Genomic DNA, 17122 nt, shown 5'->3' on the forward strand with positions numbered 1-17122 from the left:
AATCAATCAATCAATCAATCAATCAATCAATCAATCAATCAATCCGATAATACAGGTATTGTATTGCAAATTCATACACTGATATACTCATTGATATACGAATTGATGAGCGGGTGGTCGTCCATCGTTTTAAGCCCTCCCGTCCTGTTGTGTTTTGTCGTACTATCGTGCGTAGATTATTTAGGCATTTTGCATTGTACTTAGGATTTTGTCATCGTGTCTCTTAAGCGTCACCACAACAGGGCAATATTCCATTCAATTTAATCTTAGGTGGGCTCTGGTGGCCCCCTGGTGTCAGAACCATGGACTGTTACAGCGCATTGCCAGGGTGGTCTTCAAAAGTGTACTCTGTAGATGTTGTAAATAAACTTGGTCTATCCTATTCCGTTCCATTCGATAGTAAAACCAGGGCTCATGCTCGCAATATATGGAATGAGAACGCAGAAAAAATGCGCGTAGAACCAACCTTGCGTTGATATCTTGGTAACCGTCCCCTGGCATATCGTGCTATGTAGTACCACAAACATACGAACATATATTTACGTGTTATATATGTAAACGTTTGTTGGTTGTCGCAATAGCCTTTATTAAATGTCCATGTCTTCCTTTTCTTCCGTATAACTTTCTTCTGATTCCTCTTCAATCAGGTGTGACGCGTTGGAACGCGTAAGTTGTATTTGCTTCATCGTCAGCTATTAGCTGCGCAATTTTGTATAAGTAAATTGTTGCAATGTGATGCACAGAGTAAGCTGTACTTTTATACAGCTATAAAACTTGTTCAGTAGCCGTATATGACTGGCTTGACCTTGAAGAAGCGCGCCACAGCGACACAGTACAATGATGGACGCTAAACCAAATTCTGGGACGAACGCGTTCTGTAATTTTTCGTCATCGTCAGCTATGAGCGCTCGCTCGCTGTTTATTAAGGCGACAGCCTTGAGCGACTCGCTGCAATCGCTCATACCCGAAAAAAGCGGCGTCTAGTGCAGTGATGCAAAAAGTATGATCATCAGGAATGGCTCATACCCTCGTAAGCAAGCAAAGATGCAATCGCTGAGTATGAATGAAGGGACGATTGAAAGTAAGAACGATGGAAAGAAAGAAATAACGAAAGAAGGAATGAAAGAAAGAACGAACGAAAAAACCTACACGTAGGGCGTTAAGTGCTCGCATGTGTCATTGAGGAGGTCGACTACAGTGACATACGTTTATTTCACACTGCCTCTCGTTATGTCTTGCAAGAAGTCTCGCCCCTATGATCGTATAACTCAATGCATTAGCCTGTGTGCAGCAGGCTTTCACCTTCACGTGTTACAGGAATGTTTCAGGAGTGTAAAATGCTGCCGAATTATTGCGATAGCAATTATTTGTACATTCCAAGCGAATTTTCATCGTCGTCGTTGGCATTGGCGTGTTCATATGGATGCATCGGTATACTTGAATATATGCTATATTATTGAAATGCCAAAGCTTCTCTGATTTGGTTTTATGCTTCTGACTAAATTCTTCCCCAAAACTTTTGATAATTGCAGGTGGCAAACAACAGTCATAAGAAGTTTACTTCACAGCGAATGCCTTTTACCTTATATCCTCTGAGCCATAATTTGCAAATATTAGGGTTCACAACCTGAAGGTGATGTTATTTCACTGGCGCATGCAGTTAGTGCTTTTTATACGGGCAGGGCAGAGGAGCTTGTGCGATGCCATTAAAGGCCCTACGCGGCGTGCTAAAGCTTTCGAGGAAGCCGCAAATTTTGGCGCTTGAACTCTTTGTGCCGACAGAAATTGGCACATTAAAATTAAATGAATAATCTTGAAATTGTTACCCAATCGAATGAAATAGAGTGACAGAGACGCTAGAGGCACATTCACACGGTCGCTGTAGCCGCCGGCATTGCAGTGCTGTCCAGCTGACGACACATGCGTGGTTTGCGCGCAGAAGATTACAGTGTTTCTTGATGCGCGTACTGTGCTTCACTGCAATGACTATGAAACCAAGTGGACGCACCGTCAACGCTGTGTTCAGTCGTCTCGGTGGTGGAGCGAGTTCTGCTTTATGCTCTAAAAATATGCTGTACTTGCATTTGTATTATGCCATTAGCATCGTGTTACTTTTTAACTTCAATTGACCAATAAACGCAATCACGAGAGAAACGACTTCATCGGACTTGGGGATTAAAAGGCCGTTTCATACAAACAGATTTACACCTAGTCCGAACAGTTCTTCAGTATCGCTCATCCCATTGTGGCCAATTTGCACTGCTTCAGATTGATTTAGCAAAATCATTTGACCGAGTCAACCACGCCTTCCTTTTCAAACTTAAAGAAAACGTTAATGTTGGCGCCCTTGTTCATAAAGGTGTTCACATGTGCTACACAAACTGTTCTACCAATATTATTGTTAACGGTAATCTGTCCGAGCCGGTATCTATATATTCCTTCCTCTGTAAAACAGGGTTGTCCGTTATCGCCACTTCTATTTGCCCTTTATTTAGAGACATTGTGTATAAACATTCTCAAGTGTAGTGACATTCATGGTTTTAACACTTTGGGCAACAAAGTATTAGCTTACGCACATGATCTTGCCTTTTTCTGCTCATGACACACGAAGCATTGCCAAAGTTCTATCATTGAGTTATGAAATTTGGTATGGCTTCTAGTGCACAGATAAATTGGTCAAAATGCTCAGGCCTTTGGTTTGGTTTGTGGGGATGTACGCCGACTCACTATGCTGATATAGAATGGACAGCCGTGTCACCCAAATACCGTGGTGTTCCTTTTGATGCGTATAAGCTTAGTGCACATTTCTGCCGCGAACGTGTACCGGCACTCCAATGACATGCGGATACCTCTACGCCACATCACCTTACTATATTTGACAGGGAGGCGGCTTATAAGTTATCCCTGGCTACAAAAAAATATTGTATGTACTACAGATACTTCAGAGCGCCTGCACATTCAATGTTTTCATAGAATATTCGCTACTTTCGTGTGGTCTTCTACTTATGTGTCTAAGATAACATCTTTAGGCCCGTATGTGCTGATGGGCTTGGTCAGGTGCATCTATTTGTGCGAGAAATAGTTTGTCGTTTCTTATTTTCTCGAGATATTTCATTGGCAATAGTACAGTTTTTCATACAAGTTAACTTAGTCAGTGCTTTGCCGAACCTGGTAGTTTCATCCTAATATTCTGAACGACATTATTTGTGGGGCTTTATGTATGAAACGTACTTCACTGTGCCGTTCCTTTTGGTTCAGTTTTCTACTGAGCATTTCTACACAGCGTAAAGAAAACAACTCTATAAAGATTTTATATGAATGATTTTCCCACATCTCCTTTACCGTTCTATATTCTCTAGTCTTTTTTAAATAAATTTAAGTTACACAGTGAAACGTTACCTGTGAAAATATGGTTACACAAAGAATGCATTTTTGTATCCACTGTGAATTGTCGCCGGTCTTACCTGGAAAGGAAACTCGGCAAGCGCTGCGTCTCGTCCACCCACGATCCTGGTGCTGGTCTCGACGCGGTTTCGCACCAGCCGGCGTCCACATTCGTAGAGAGGCCTTGGGAATGGAAACCCTGCACGGAAACGACGAGCCACTTTGTTTTCACGTCGGTATTATTAACAGAATAAGTTGTACTGACCATGCACTGACGGTCCGCGTCTTTTGGCTTATGTTATAGAAATCCTGAACTTGCGGTCCGCGGGGCTTCACAACAGACTCTAAGAATGCCGCCCCCTTCCTGCTCTGTAGTGTACGCGCTTTGTTCGTGCTTGTCTCCCTTTCTTTCTATCTCCCCCTTCCACTCTGTTTCTCTTTTTATCCCCCTTAACCCAACCTCCTGCGCAGGGTAGCCAACCGGAACTGCCTCTGGTTAACCTCCCTGCCTTTCTCTGCATTATTCTCTCTCTCTCTCTCTTGAATGAGCGCACTCAGTGAGTCCCAAGGCGTTGCTTGCATTTAAGTGTCGGTAAAGGAAAGCGCGCAGTGCGGCAGAGTTGTTAGAACCAATTACAATCGAGTTTATATGACCGTCAAAAAAAGACGACCATTGTTTATAATGATTGTAGGCAAATAAAATTCTGGTATAGTTATTTGCACCATGCGAATACTTCTTTTCTAGGTGGGCTGCAATACTGCTAACACCGCGCGCACGGCTAACACAAGTGCGCACGGTGCACGTGTAGATGTCTTCATCTACTTCTAGTGCACTTAAGTAAAGTGTAAATGGCCATAACTTTCACCGACTATTTTTTCATGTGGAGTAACATGTAGGTTCTGTGGGAGACCAACCTCTCCTGTTTTCAGGAAACCCGCCACCTGTACCCATCCGTTAGCCCTGACTGGAAAAGTGCTCTGATGAAAAAAGATTCAGAGCCTTTCAACTATGTGAAGATGGAAGACCAAAGAAGCTGTTTTGTTCAATAGCTATATTAAGTTCTTTATGGTGGCTATGCTATATTGGTTGAATAAAGGCAAAAACCCATAAATTCCTTGTTTCTTTCGTCTCTATTTTTTATTTTTATGTTTCCTCATATATTTTTTATTTTCCTTTATGTTTCATCTATCTTATTTTTCATTTGTTTGCTTAATTATTACTATTTACTTTACACATATACACTGATGTTCTGACTCGAATCGTCACAGACTAGCGAGACCACAGGAGTACGTGCCATTGAGCTTGGAACCTTTCTGCACTATCACCAGGATCGACCCACATGATGATTTGTTTTTGTCAACGTACCGAGGCACACATTGTTTTTCCTGATCCTAGCCACAGACCGCTCTGCTCTAAAAATAAATGTCTGACTATCTCTCTCTCTTTACCTTTTGCGACCATGGAGGGCACTCATAAATGCGAAACATATTGACAGTCGCTGGTTAAGAGCTTAGCGAGCACATTTAGCATACGTGGCCGGAGCTTCACCGAGCGCCCAACGCGGTGCGCATTACAGCGAAGCAGATATTGGGAACGCAGCGACGGTTTACTTGGCGGTGTTCCATGCGCGTCGTTTGTACACACGTCGTCCGTGCCATCTGGTCAGCAAAACACTCTAGCGTATGTCAACCACCGAGATTAGTGCCGCCGATACGGGACCCCACTTGGCACGTGGCACGTGGATGCACGTAGGTGCATCCGAAAACTTCTTTCTTTCTCTCTGCTTTATGTCCCCTTACCCAAGGCACTGAGTCGTAATACCTAAAGGGCTGCAAAAAATAGCCCGTCCTCAACTTCACAACCACTCTCTCTCTCTCTCTCTCTCTCGCAGCTATGTGCAGCACGTCAACAACCCCAATCCAATAGGTCTAGGTCAAGGCCACGGTACGAAGTTGCTCCGAAGCTCAAATATACGACTAACGTGTGCCGCTATTTGGTGAGAATAGCTGTGTGTATTATTATTCTAGGAGGAGGAACAATCATTCTACGACGCCACACATTTTATGCTTACATGTGAAATCTTTGTGGTGCTGGCAGTGGCGCTGGTAGTGATGTAGAAGGTCCGATATTTAGCATTTCTTGCTCAGAATTACACGAATAACTTTGCGAATAGTCGAGCATGATGCAATATTATTAGACGTTCGCAACATTTCTCATTAACAAACTTCTCCTGCTAACTTGCTTTGGTTACTTGAAGCTGGCCTCTCGGTGTGTTGTAATCGCCGTCAATGCAATAAGTCGGAAAGATATGTTTCTGGAACCCCAATACCACGTGTGGCTTGACGCGTTCTGAACACTGGACTAAACGCTTGACGACAGAGTGGTTGCTTTATAAGCGGTGTCCAAATTGCACCCACAGACACGGCTCCATCGAAGTAACAGAAGGCAATCTCGAACGCCATGCTTTCGTGTACTGCAGGCGTTGGTAGCGATTGGCAGGAGCTAGAAACATGACATGGCCGCTGTTTTTCGGAAACCACCCATTGCGCTCCGCCAGAAATGCAACTTAGTCGAGATAGGTAGGCTTAAATAAGGCTGTCGTAGATGATGGTGTATGAAGCATGATCTTTTCAAGAGAAAACGTTTCAAGAGGAAACAAATACACCACGGCACAATCATCTTGGAAAACTACAATTTGTCCATGAATGTATGAACAAGTAAAGGGATAAGCAAGCAAACGTGAGATATTCACGAATACTTTGAACACATGTCAGAAAAGGATTTTTCATGTCAGTACCCGGCGCCTTTCAAAGTCTTTGTCGATGTACGGAGCGGAGGGACAAAGGAGGGGAGGGGGAGGAGTAGGTGCCCAGTAATCAATCAATCAATCAATCAATCAATCAATCAATCAATCAATCAATCAATCAATCAATCAATCAATCAATCAATCAATCAATCAATCAATCAATCAAATAACTTTATTTTTACCAAAACAGAAAACCTAGCGAAAAAAATGACCGGGGAAAAGCCTGCCTAATGACAGCTTGACAGAGCCCCAGCCACCCATCGGCAGTGAAGACAAGGTCCAGCACTGATAATATTGAGCATAAGAAATTATAATAAAAATAAGCAAACATAGACTGTAATCTGAAACAATTTTCACACAATCGCAGATTTGTACTAGAGTGGACGCATTGCGTAAAAGTAATTTGACGATTACGACACATGTACTCCTCGGAAAAATGTATTGTTCACGGTGCAATGCAGAAATTCACTTCAAGACATGCGTGTAACATAAGAATAATTTACAAAATAAGATACAAAGCGTGACGAAACACTAGTATAAAAGAAGACATGTTTAAAACTTTTCAGAAACAATGCCCTTAATTCTTTTTTTTTGTGAGGAATTAATTATCTGCTTGTAGTGAGTCATAGTAGTTGCCAGCCTGCTCCTCGCTTTCCCTTTCCTAATACCTGTGTATATGTGTACATGTGTTCAAAACAAATAATAATAATAATAATTTAATGTCATTGGCAAGACAGGTCGGATCCGGAGCACTCCGTACTGCGTGCGTGAAAATGGAACGTGCCCAGAAGGTTGATATCGGAAACGATAGGGAGCGCCGTTTCGCTAAAGGTTTAAGAAAAGTATTTGATTTGCCGAGGGCTGCCGTTTTTGTCAAAGCGTAGTAATCTGTAATTATACGTCTCTGATATTTAAACGAGCCTATGTTTTTTTTTTGTGCAGTGGCAGGGTGTTGTAGAAAGGAAGCATTTGAACTTACCCGAGCCATTTTTTTCGGTAACGTGCTCAGTGCGGATATATTAACTTCCGCTATTTTACCCCGTACCAGCAGGCAGTAACATAAGAGTTAAAAAGGCAATGTATAGTAATCTATTTATTGAAACTGCAGCGTATGTTGATGACGGTTCATTAATCCTGCACACTTACCTAATTTTGACGTTATCATGCTTACTTGGTCATTCCATGACAAGAATTCATTGAAGATGATGCCAAGTATGGAACGCATTTTTCAATACGGACAGTGTATGGACCAAGGGTAAGGTTCTGTGGTACCGCAGACAGTGTTCCAGGTGCACGATATACAATACGCTTAATTTTTGTTTCGTTCAATATCAGGCTGTTCGCTTTGCACCGCTCATCAAGATTCAACCAAAACGCACTGGCTTCGGTTGGAATGCTTGACCAACTTTTACAATTAAAGAAGACTGTGCAGTCATCGGCGTAAATGATAAAGTGATAGTTGGCGTTTATTTTCATTACGTCATTTATATAAAGAAGGAAAAGAATAGGCCCTAAAAGGCTCCCTTGTGGCACTCCGCAGCAATTCGTCTCAAACTTGAGTTGCATATGCTTTTTTCGGTATATTGAAGTCTTTCGTCAAGGTAAGAGCGAATAAGCTGCAACGCAACTCCCCGAAATCCACATAGTTCCATTTTTTTTTCTAGAAATATCGCGTGATTGACACGATCGAAGGATTTGCTAAAATTGAGATACACTCCTAGCATCAACGACTTATTTTCGATGTTTTCGAATATAAGGTTTTCTGAAGCTAGAACGCATCTTCTGAGGAGCGATTTTTCCTGAATCCAAACTTACGGTTAGTTAGGAGGTTAAATTTTTAACTGAAATTTTAGGTGCGGGTTCTCAACATTCTCAACATTCTCAAGGCCTTTCGAAAAAACTGGCATAATTGAGAAGGCGGCGGTTGTTAAAAAAGTTGTTCTTGTCCCCTCCTTTATGTATTACTGTTACTCAAGCTACTTGCATATTAGTTGTATAAATACCAGTTGAAATAGATCTCTTAAATATGTGTGTAATCACAGGGTCGATCAAATCTAGTGCATACTTAATAGGCTTTATTACAATTCCGTCCACGTTGCTATACCATGGCTGTATTTAAGGATAGCAAAAAGAGTTGTAACGTTAGAAATAGAAGTAAGCTAAAAAAAAAACGAATACTGTGGTAATCTTGGGATATCGATGTAAGTAACCAAGGTTGTAGCAGTGCTTCATATCTGTATAAAGAAGTCCTTAAAACTGTTCACAAGCTTTTCTCCGCTTAGTAAAACGTTATTACCACGTAGTTGACAGCGTCTGACACTGGCTTTGTAATCTATATGTTATTTATTTTTTCGAGATGATGTCACTTTTACTAAGGCAGTCACCGTCAAAAATTCGTCTAAAATATTTGTCCTTTGATTTAGAAATATCTTTGCTTAATTTTTTTCCTAAATGATTTGAATTATCGCAACATCTCGTTGTCGTGAGTCTTAAGGGGGGCCTCAAACATCCTGTTCTTCAGGTTGATAAGGTTGACTAAATCTCGAGCGATGCACGGTTTGCGAGCTTTCTTGTAGCCATAATGGATGTTATCTGAAAAGTACGCGCAATGACAATGTTTAAATACTTACAAGAACTTATCGCAGGCAGCGTTCACATCTGTAAGAGCCGTTACCTCACTCCAATCAGTAAGCGTCAGTGTTTGCCTAAAGGCCTCGAGTGTACGCAATGATATATCGCGATAGGTTGTTTTTCTTTCAGTTCGAAGTAGATTGCGTACGTAGCTGCTGCTTTCACTGCTGGCCACAGAGCAAACATTCAAATTACCCATGGATTATGTCTTCTGTATTTCTAAGTAAAGTGCACAGCCTCCATTGCTTTCTGCTTCTTTATCGGCGGGTCAACAGCGCCCTTAGAGTCGTCTGTTTGTTTATTTCTTCAAATATCATGTACTCCATTTGGTGCCGACTTCGTGTAATGAGAGTGACGGCAAAGCAATGAGAAAAACGTTGGAGCAATGTTTTAGAGTTCCAGTTAGAATTGTGGTCGCTCATCGATCAAAATGACAAATGCGGCTGCGTGTAAAACAGGGAATGATAACACAGCACACGGTTTTATCCAAACAAGGCATTAACGAGCGCGAACTGGCACCCGCACAGTTTCAGCTAAATCGCGTGGGGACAAGCTCTTACGAAGCCTTATGGAGATGGTCTAACGCCGTTTAAAACAGTTTCATGAAAGACGAGCAAGGTGACTTTCTTCAGAACAACCCAACAGCAAGTTAAAATGAGTGGCTTGTCCTTTTGATCCTGACTCTTAACCTCATCGAACTTGGTTTGGCGGATGCGAAATATATTGCACTAACGTTTTAAGGGCAAGTTGTACAGGCACGTACCCAGGGTTTCTTTCCAGGGGGCCCAACCCAAGGTAACTTTTCTATGTAATAAAGGGAGGGGTACGTTTATTAGTACAAATGTGATTAATGCTCACCGTTCGCGATAAAGACAAGTAAACCCGCAAAAGAAGAATGAAATACGGTGTACCTCGCAATAGCACCTGTGAGATACACTTTTCCTTTTCTTGACAAGAGAGAGAGAGAGAGAGAGAAGAGGATGCATAGAAAGGCATGGAGGTTAACCAGAGGTAGTTCTTTTTGGCTACCATGCACGAGGGGAGGGGTTAAGAGGGACAAAAAGAGAAAGAGAGCGGTAGGGGGAGATGTGGCAAACAAGGAAACACACCAAATGGACTCGCGCAGGAAAGTTAAGCAGGAAGAACACTGCCAAGTACAAGTAAACAAGCGAAAGTGTAAAATAAAGATTACTAGTAGCGTTTTTTGAATTAGCTCTGGAAGAAATATAGAGAAATATATATTTGCGAAACACTCACAGTTCTTTTAGATCTCTCATTTACTGCTTTGCAAAGTTAGGTGCCAAAACCGACTCGCATTGTTATTTGGAAAGTTGCGTAACGGTGCGTGGCCGCCACTCCCGTACAGCCGCGTAGAGCTCAAAACGCTGTGGTTCTAGACATGCTGTGCCCATCGCGGAAGGTTAGAAAAACACCCACATAAGCACAGAAGAGAAGTGGCTACGTCAGGAGGCTCTGCTGATAACTGTAGAAGCGTCATTCGAAAGACACGGAATCATTCTCCACTTCCGGAGGCATTTGCTGTACTTCCTACTTAAATAAAAAGATGGTGACTATAAATATTTTCGAAAACAATGGTTAAATTTGTTAATTTTCGTTTTTTCTTCCTGTGTGGCTGTTACCTCGGCTCTCTCCCTTAGAAGATCGCTTAATTTCTCAACTCCTTGCGACTTTTGTTTCTAGTTGCCAATTTTGCACGAAAAGTGCCGTACAGTTAGAGAAAAACCAGACGAGGTAACGGGTGACATTGATATTGCTTGTTGGTTTAACGGTTATCGCAGGATCTGACGATGGACGCTGTTTCGCAGGATTTTATTTTCCACCTGGTCTAACCCATATCCCGTGTATATATGGTTCCGAGGATCTGCCAGCCCACCATGGGCTCCACCTCCTCCCCTGGGTACGTGCCTGGCAAGGACGTTGCCAGAGCGCTTGTGAAAGGTTTACGACATTTTTTTTGTCGAAAGACATTCTGAGGCCGAACTCTCAAAGCTTTCCGTTCGTAGGGGCTGCGTGCCATTCGCCGGCCGCCTTATCAGGTATGTCTAACATCACGAATTGTTGGCATGTGCTGCTACGAATAGTTCTGATGTAAGAACTTTCGTGCACTAAGTGTTCCCACTGAACCTGTCATTTAGTGGTGGACGTGTACGTTTCACATAGCCTTTAAGCTTTTCTAGTAGTTTGAATCCACGAACAGAGCTGAATGATCGATGGCACGCGATAGCCGGAGCCACTAATGATGTTTTACTCCACTCCATCGACAGAGATCGTGTCGTTCAGTGAAGCAGCGAGTCATTTATTACCGCTAATAAATGGTTAAATGTTCAGTTCTAGAATATTCTAGCAATGCGTGCATTTGCGACAGCGTGTATGGATTGCGCGATGCGGAATGAACTCGCCCATCGTAGCTTACGGACGTTGTCTTTCCTGCTACCGGAAAAGTTGGAAAAGCCTTAGCTGCGAGTGAGAATAACGCCTGCAAGAAAAAGTTGCACTTTCCCCCGAAAGGTGAAGCATCGATTGTGATAACAAATCAGTGGACAGCTACAAGAAATAAGAATAGTTGTCTTATCAGTCGTATTAACTTGTAAACATAGGAATAATAACTAAATTAACGAGCATGGTGTCACGCGCGCACAAGCAAACCTGGACACGTCTCGCTCGATGACCCCCCCCCCCCCCCCTCCCATACTCTTGAAGCCTTGGGCGCGACAGAAGGCGGCGCGCTTCGTCCCCGCTTTCCTCCGTTGCGTGCGCGAGACAGAGCCGCGATCGCCGGTTCACCCTGGCACACTGTCACTCGCACATATAGCATACAACGCGGCGAGGATTCTGTCGCTCTTGGACTTTATACGGAACCTCACGGCGACGCCAACGCCGACGGCGGAAATTCGCCTGGCATGTTCACCTAATTGCTATGGCAATAAAGGGTTTGTTGGATGTGCTAAACATTGCTGTGCTAAACAATTCATCCTGTTTGGAGTCTGCATTACAGGCGCTGTGTACTTTGTCCTTCACTCACGCTGTCACTGAATACAGCAGCTTGATACTGTTTCGCACTACGTCCAAGCGTTTCTCTCAAATATATAGTAAAGAGTGTAAAGAAGGAGACGAAGTTCTTTACACTGCCAAAAAGAAAAAAAAAGAAAGAAAGAAGACAGTGATGGTTGTTAACTGCGAAATGTGGAAAGGTGGTCCTGAACCACTGAAGGACCGGCTATCTCTAACTCTTAGTTGCGATGAACAAATAGCAAACAGGAGCAAGAAAATAAGCAAAAGCGAAAGCTTAAATGGCTAAAAAAGGAAAGCTACCACCTCTTCTGCCTGCCCCTGTCCACTTCCATTCTTCTGGTACAAACGGCGCCATCAATATGTAGAAGCCAGAACTGCTTCATAGGCACGATGATCGTGTCAGATGCAATAGTAGTAACGTAATAGTTCGCTCGGTATCTTTTCTTCATTTTTATTCTGTAAGCGCACAAGTGAATCCATGCTAGACGCATAAAAGCCGCTCTTCCCATACCTATTTGCATAACAAATGCGTAGCTCTGCACGAGCTGCTTCGCGCCAAGGCGAAGGTATCACGTATTTTTGTTTCGTCGTGGCATATTCTTCAGCCAGTATGCTAACCTCTGCGCAAGCGACGTGCTTTGCAAGGCAAGAGAGGAAAGATCCTTCCCCAGCACGTGGTCTCACATATCATCCCTGAAATCACCGTGCGCGAGCTTATGTACGTGCGTTCTTATTCTTCGCATCTATAACCACGGACGTAATGGCGCGCGAAAAGTGCAGTATACGCTGAAAAAGAGAAAGATGCACCCAACAGTGCCTTAGAACACACACACACACACACACACACACACACACACACACACACACACACACACACACACACACACACACACACACACACACACACACACACACACACACACACACACACACACACACACGCACCGCGCGCGCGCACACAAAACAAAAAAGAGCATAACACACAGAGCTGCCTGAGGGAAGTGCGATGCTGGCATGACGACAAGCGTTATGCGTTGCTGTTGATTCAGTCAGAGCCTCGGGGATCAGAAGTGGCTCCCGCGAGTGCCCCCCCCCCCCCCCGACTTCCGGAAACGAGACACATTTTTCCGACGTCCCCCTCTCTTCTCCTCCGTATACACACACAGTATATTAGGAGAGAGGGAGGTGAACAGATACGTAGTGCTTGCGTACGCGTACGCATGCAGAGCGCGGGGAGCAACGACCCTTGGAGAGATTTACGCTGCGACGTTAACACGTATGCGCGACACCTGCCGACAATTCGTCAACCGATTCGGCCAAAAAAAGTCTGAACCGTGTGTTCAGTAGTGCATAGGCTGTTGCAGAAACCTGGCGTGTAGGTAGGAGGGGGTACCCTGGCACTCTCACAAACGCCTCGTGCGCAATTTTAATTCCCCGAAACCGAGACTTGACGACTGTGTACGTATCTGTATGCTGATTGCATCGTCCCGAAAACTCATCATCGATCTGTGAACACGACAGGTGTACCGTCACCTGTTGCTCATTCCTTTGGATAAAAAAGTTATATAAAGCGTCGTAGTCGGCTCGATCTGTGCGCTAGGGATATCGCGGCTTCCGGCTGGAAGAACGACGCCAGCGGCAGCGGCGACGTAACCAAAGCTGCGGCATAGAATTTGCGAGAAATTGCGCGACACCGAATCATCATAACTCGCAGCATTGTCGTCTCATTTGTCACGATGGAGTTTGCACTTGCCACAATTGTGGAAGCGCATATGATTTTTAAATTTTATGCGTAAAAAGGGAATGCATAGGCTTTATTGTAGCCGGATATCTTAAAATCTGTTACTCGGCAAAGAAGAAAATCAAAATGAAACTGTTAAAAAAGAAGAAAATATCAGCAAGCACTATACACAGGCGAACACGTCACAAACATACAAATAGCGTATCTATGGTCACCAGCACCGAAGGTGCAGTCTAGTAGTACCTGAGACGGTTACTTATCAAACAAAAGTGGAGTCCACAGAAATCATTCCACGCATACGTACAAGTACATAGCAACATAATTGCAGATCAACCTGATCGCCGAAAGGGCAAGACGGCCGCGACATCAATAAGTTGAGAAAAAGAACTTTTGCGTGACAAAACACACAAGGGTCACTAGCAGGCAGTCCACGAGATTAGTGTCCACTAGAAAATCGTGAAGGACGCTGACTGCACGGCTCCGCTTGTCAGGGCATGAACATGGTCCAAACACTTTGCACATCTATGAGAGGCCGTCTGTCAATGGCGTTCTAACGGTCACTCAGGGAAACCCGCTGTTAGTCCTATTGAGTGCATTCTATGATAATATGCTGAACTGAAGTGTCGGAGTTCTCACAGCAACTGCAATGTGGAGACGTTCCTCATATGATGCGACACAAGAAGTGATGTGTGTGGGCTTCAGCTAAGCGTAAACGATTGAGGAGCATGTTGACCGTGCAGTCAATCTTTTGTGTCACGCAATGATTACGTTTATACGCTACACCCTTTAACAAGTTATGCCGAAGTGCAAACAGCAGTTCATGAGAATGCGCACTGTGAGAATTGGACACAGTGCATCTTAAGAGGGCGAAGATGATGCCTGGTGTTTGTCGAAGGAATAACCGCGCAGAGAGATGCGCGCAGAGAGAAGTACGACGCAAAAGGCTGTGGCAAGGCTGACTGTTATTCTTCCATTCCATTCCTGGGACTGTAGCCTAATGAGAACTGGTCCGCGCGCGCGTGGTATGCGACGCGGCGCACGCACCAGTCATCTCAAATAAACGTTGGCACGAACTAAGTAAGTGCGCGATCGTGGCCTAATGGTTAAAGCGTCAGGCTTAATCACCCATGTGCGGCGTGTGCAGCTGTGAAGAGATTATCCATCATGTTCACTGCCACTGTTCCCGTTTGCACACACAAAGTCAGACTATCCGGTTTGCCTTGAGTAGACTGTACGATCGGCCTTTTCACCTAATCTAAGGCCCCGAGAGCCCCGCCTGTCAGCCCAGCAGCCCAGAAAGCCGTGCGAGCTTTCCTGCAGTACACGAAGGCGACATACTTGAGTGCCCCGACTGTAGATGTATACGCTGCACGCCGTGCAATGCGTGTGATTGATCTGGACTCGTGTCTGCTCTCTCTCTCTCTCTCTCTCTTTCACATCACATCCCCACGTGTAGGGCAGCAAACTGGACAAATTCTAGTTTACATCTCCTCATTTCTTCCTTCATTTCTTCCCCCTTTTTCTCTCTCTCCTGTGCTGGGAGACTCGTGTTCGATCTAACCGTCCGACACGTAACTGCTTTGTTTTCTCTGTATGAGCTATTTGTGAAGCGCATTCGAGGCCGGCAGAGAAGTAGGTTGCATGATCAAATTAGAAAATTTACAGGCATTACTTGAAATCAGCTAGCGCAAGCCAGGTGTAATTGGAGATCGCGGGGAGAAGCCTTCGTCCTGCAGCGGACATTGAAATATACTCATGATGATGATCAATTCGGAATGAAAGCAGCTAGGGGCCATGGTCATCAAAGTCCCGGAGGGTTCGGTCAACCTTAGAAACCGGAAGTTGGCTCAAACACCCGTATAGCCTAGCGGTTGTTGCTTGCGCTGCCGAGCTCGAGGTAGCAGGCTCTATCCCAGCCACGGCAGCCACTTTCAGAGGGGGAGGGGGGGGGGGCGAAATGCAACAACGCCGTGTACTTACATTTATGGGGTCAGTAAGGAAATCCATGGTGCTCGACATTAATTCGGATACCCCACTTTGCCGTTCCTCCTAATCAGATCGTTCTTTTGGCACGCAAAACCCGAGGGCTCATTCAACTTTAGCTGGCATCTCGCGTGAACATGACGAAAGAGCACAGTCATTCATGTTCGATTGCGGACTTCTAAAAAAAAAAAAACCGTTATTCAGCGTTGTGAAAGTTATGAGATGTGCAAATATGGCCGTCACAGCGGTGAATTCACATCGTCGGCGCTTTACAATTTGGTCAAAAGCATCCTGCGCGACCTTCTATTATCACTGGCCGCGCTTTGAACCTGTAGTGAGACAGCGGGGTACAAAGCGACTTGCTAAGCGACATAAGGAATTGTGGAGCGAAAAAAGCAACAAGAACAGCAACATAACATTCAATTTCCAGTGGGCTGAATACTGCTCCTGCTACAAACTTAGCACGATACTTACTGCATGCAATAAAAGGTACAATTTATCGTTTTTTTTGTCGGGTATACATTGCGTTTATTTCGGAGCGCGTTTTCGTTGGTCTTCCAGTGGCAGCGCATAAACATAGATATGAAACGTTTGAGCAGTTTTCATGCGTACATACACCAAATTCCTATTATAGCGAACTCAGACGCAGTAGTAATACCCTATATCGAACGTTTATGGCGATGTGAATTGCGCGGGAGCGAGGTACAACACCGTGATACTGTTCTCGCTCGTATACTCCGGCCTGCATCGTAGTCACGAAACTGTGTGCACACTTTCCTGAAATCACTGCGCAAGAAATATAAGCACACATCATTAAACCCCGCAATTAACAGGTAGTCCGTGAAATAGAATCATAACTTCACTTGTACGGAATTTAAACTGCATATAAACGAAGAAAAAAAAAGGAATCACGATACTACGCGCGTATGTAAATATTTCGCTGACACACAATTTTGGCAAAAGTCGCATTTATTTAGCACTACAAAAGTTGTGTAAAAGTTGTACGGGAGCGCTTTTCTTTTATCATCTATTACAAGTTTAATACAAAAGCAAGAGGTTACATTTTTTTTTAACAAAGGAAAGACAAAATAAAGTGACTTACAAGCTTCGGATACCACGAAGAAAACTCCGAGTGCCAACAATATCCTCATCCGCATATTCCTTATAACACTAATTTCGAAGAATCGATATCTGCTTCGCTGTCCAAGAAGACGGTCGTTGTGCACCGTTGAGGGCAAAAGATATGCATCTGCGGGAACACTTGGCGTTCATCATTTCATCCGAACAACACTGGCTGGTTCCGGGCTGGTGTCGTACAGTTGCCGAAAAAAAGAAATAATTCCGAGGTTAATACCTGCTTTGCCGTCGAGAACAACGCGCAATGCACGTGTGCTCATTGTGCCATCAGTCTCCCTCTGGAATTAATTACGAGGTCGGTCTGCTTTCTGTATTTTTGTGCGGGTTCCGCGTTTTGTGTGGGCTTCCGAAATATCTGGTGCGAAAGCTCCCTATGGTGCAGGCCAATCGGATAGCTCGTTTTGGG

At 44.1% G+C, this 17122-nt stretch overlaps 1 protein-coding gene across 1 annotated transcript in view; it reads right to left on the bottom strand.

Annotated features, from left to right (window-relative positions):
• LOC139059208 (trypsin-1-like) overlaps window positions 1–16883 on the bottom strand; it is a 29724-nt gene extending 12841 nt beyond the window's left edge. Inside the window, exons 1-2 of the mRNA XM_070537313.1 lie at window positions 16682–16883; window positions 3465–3583 (exon numbers count right to left, since the gene is read on the bottom strand). Coding sequence (XP_070393414.1) covers window positions 3465–3583; window positions 16682–16736 — 174 coding nt within the window. The 5' untranslated portion in view covers window positions 16737–16883. The remainder of the gene's footprint in view (window positions 1–3464; window positions 3584–16681) is intronic.
• Window positions 16884–17122: the final 239 nt, after the last annotated feature.

This window comes from Dermacentor albipictus, chromosome 4 (assembly GCF_038994185.2).
Source record: "Dermacentor albipictus isolate Rhodes 1998 colony chromosome 4, USDA_Dalb.pri_finalv2, whole genome shotgun sequence".
NCBI classification, from domain to species: Eukaryota; Metazoa; Arthropoda; class Arachnida; order Ixodida; family Ixodidae; genus Dermacentor; species Dermacentor albipictus.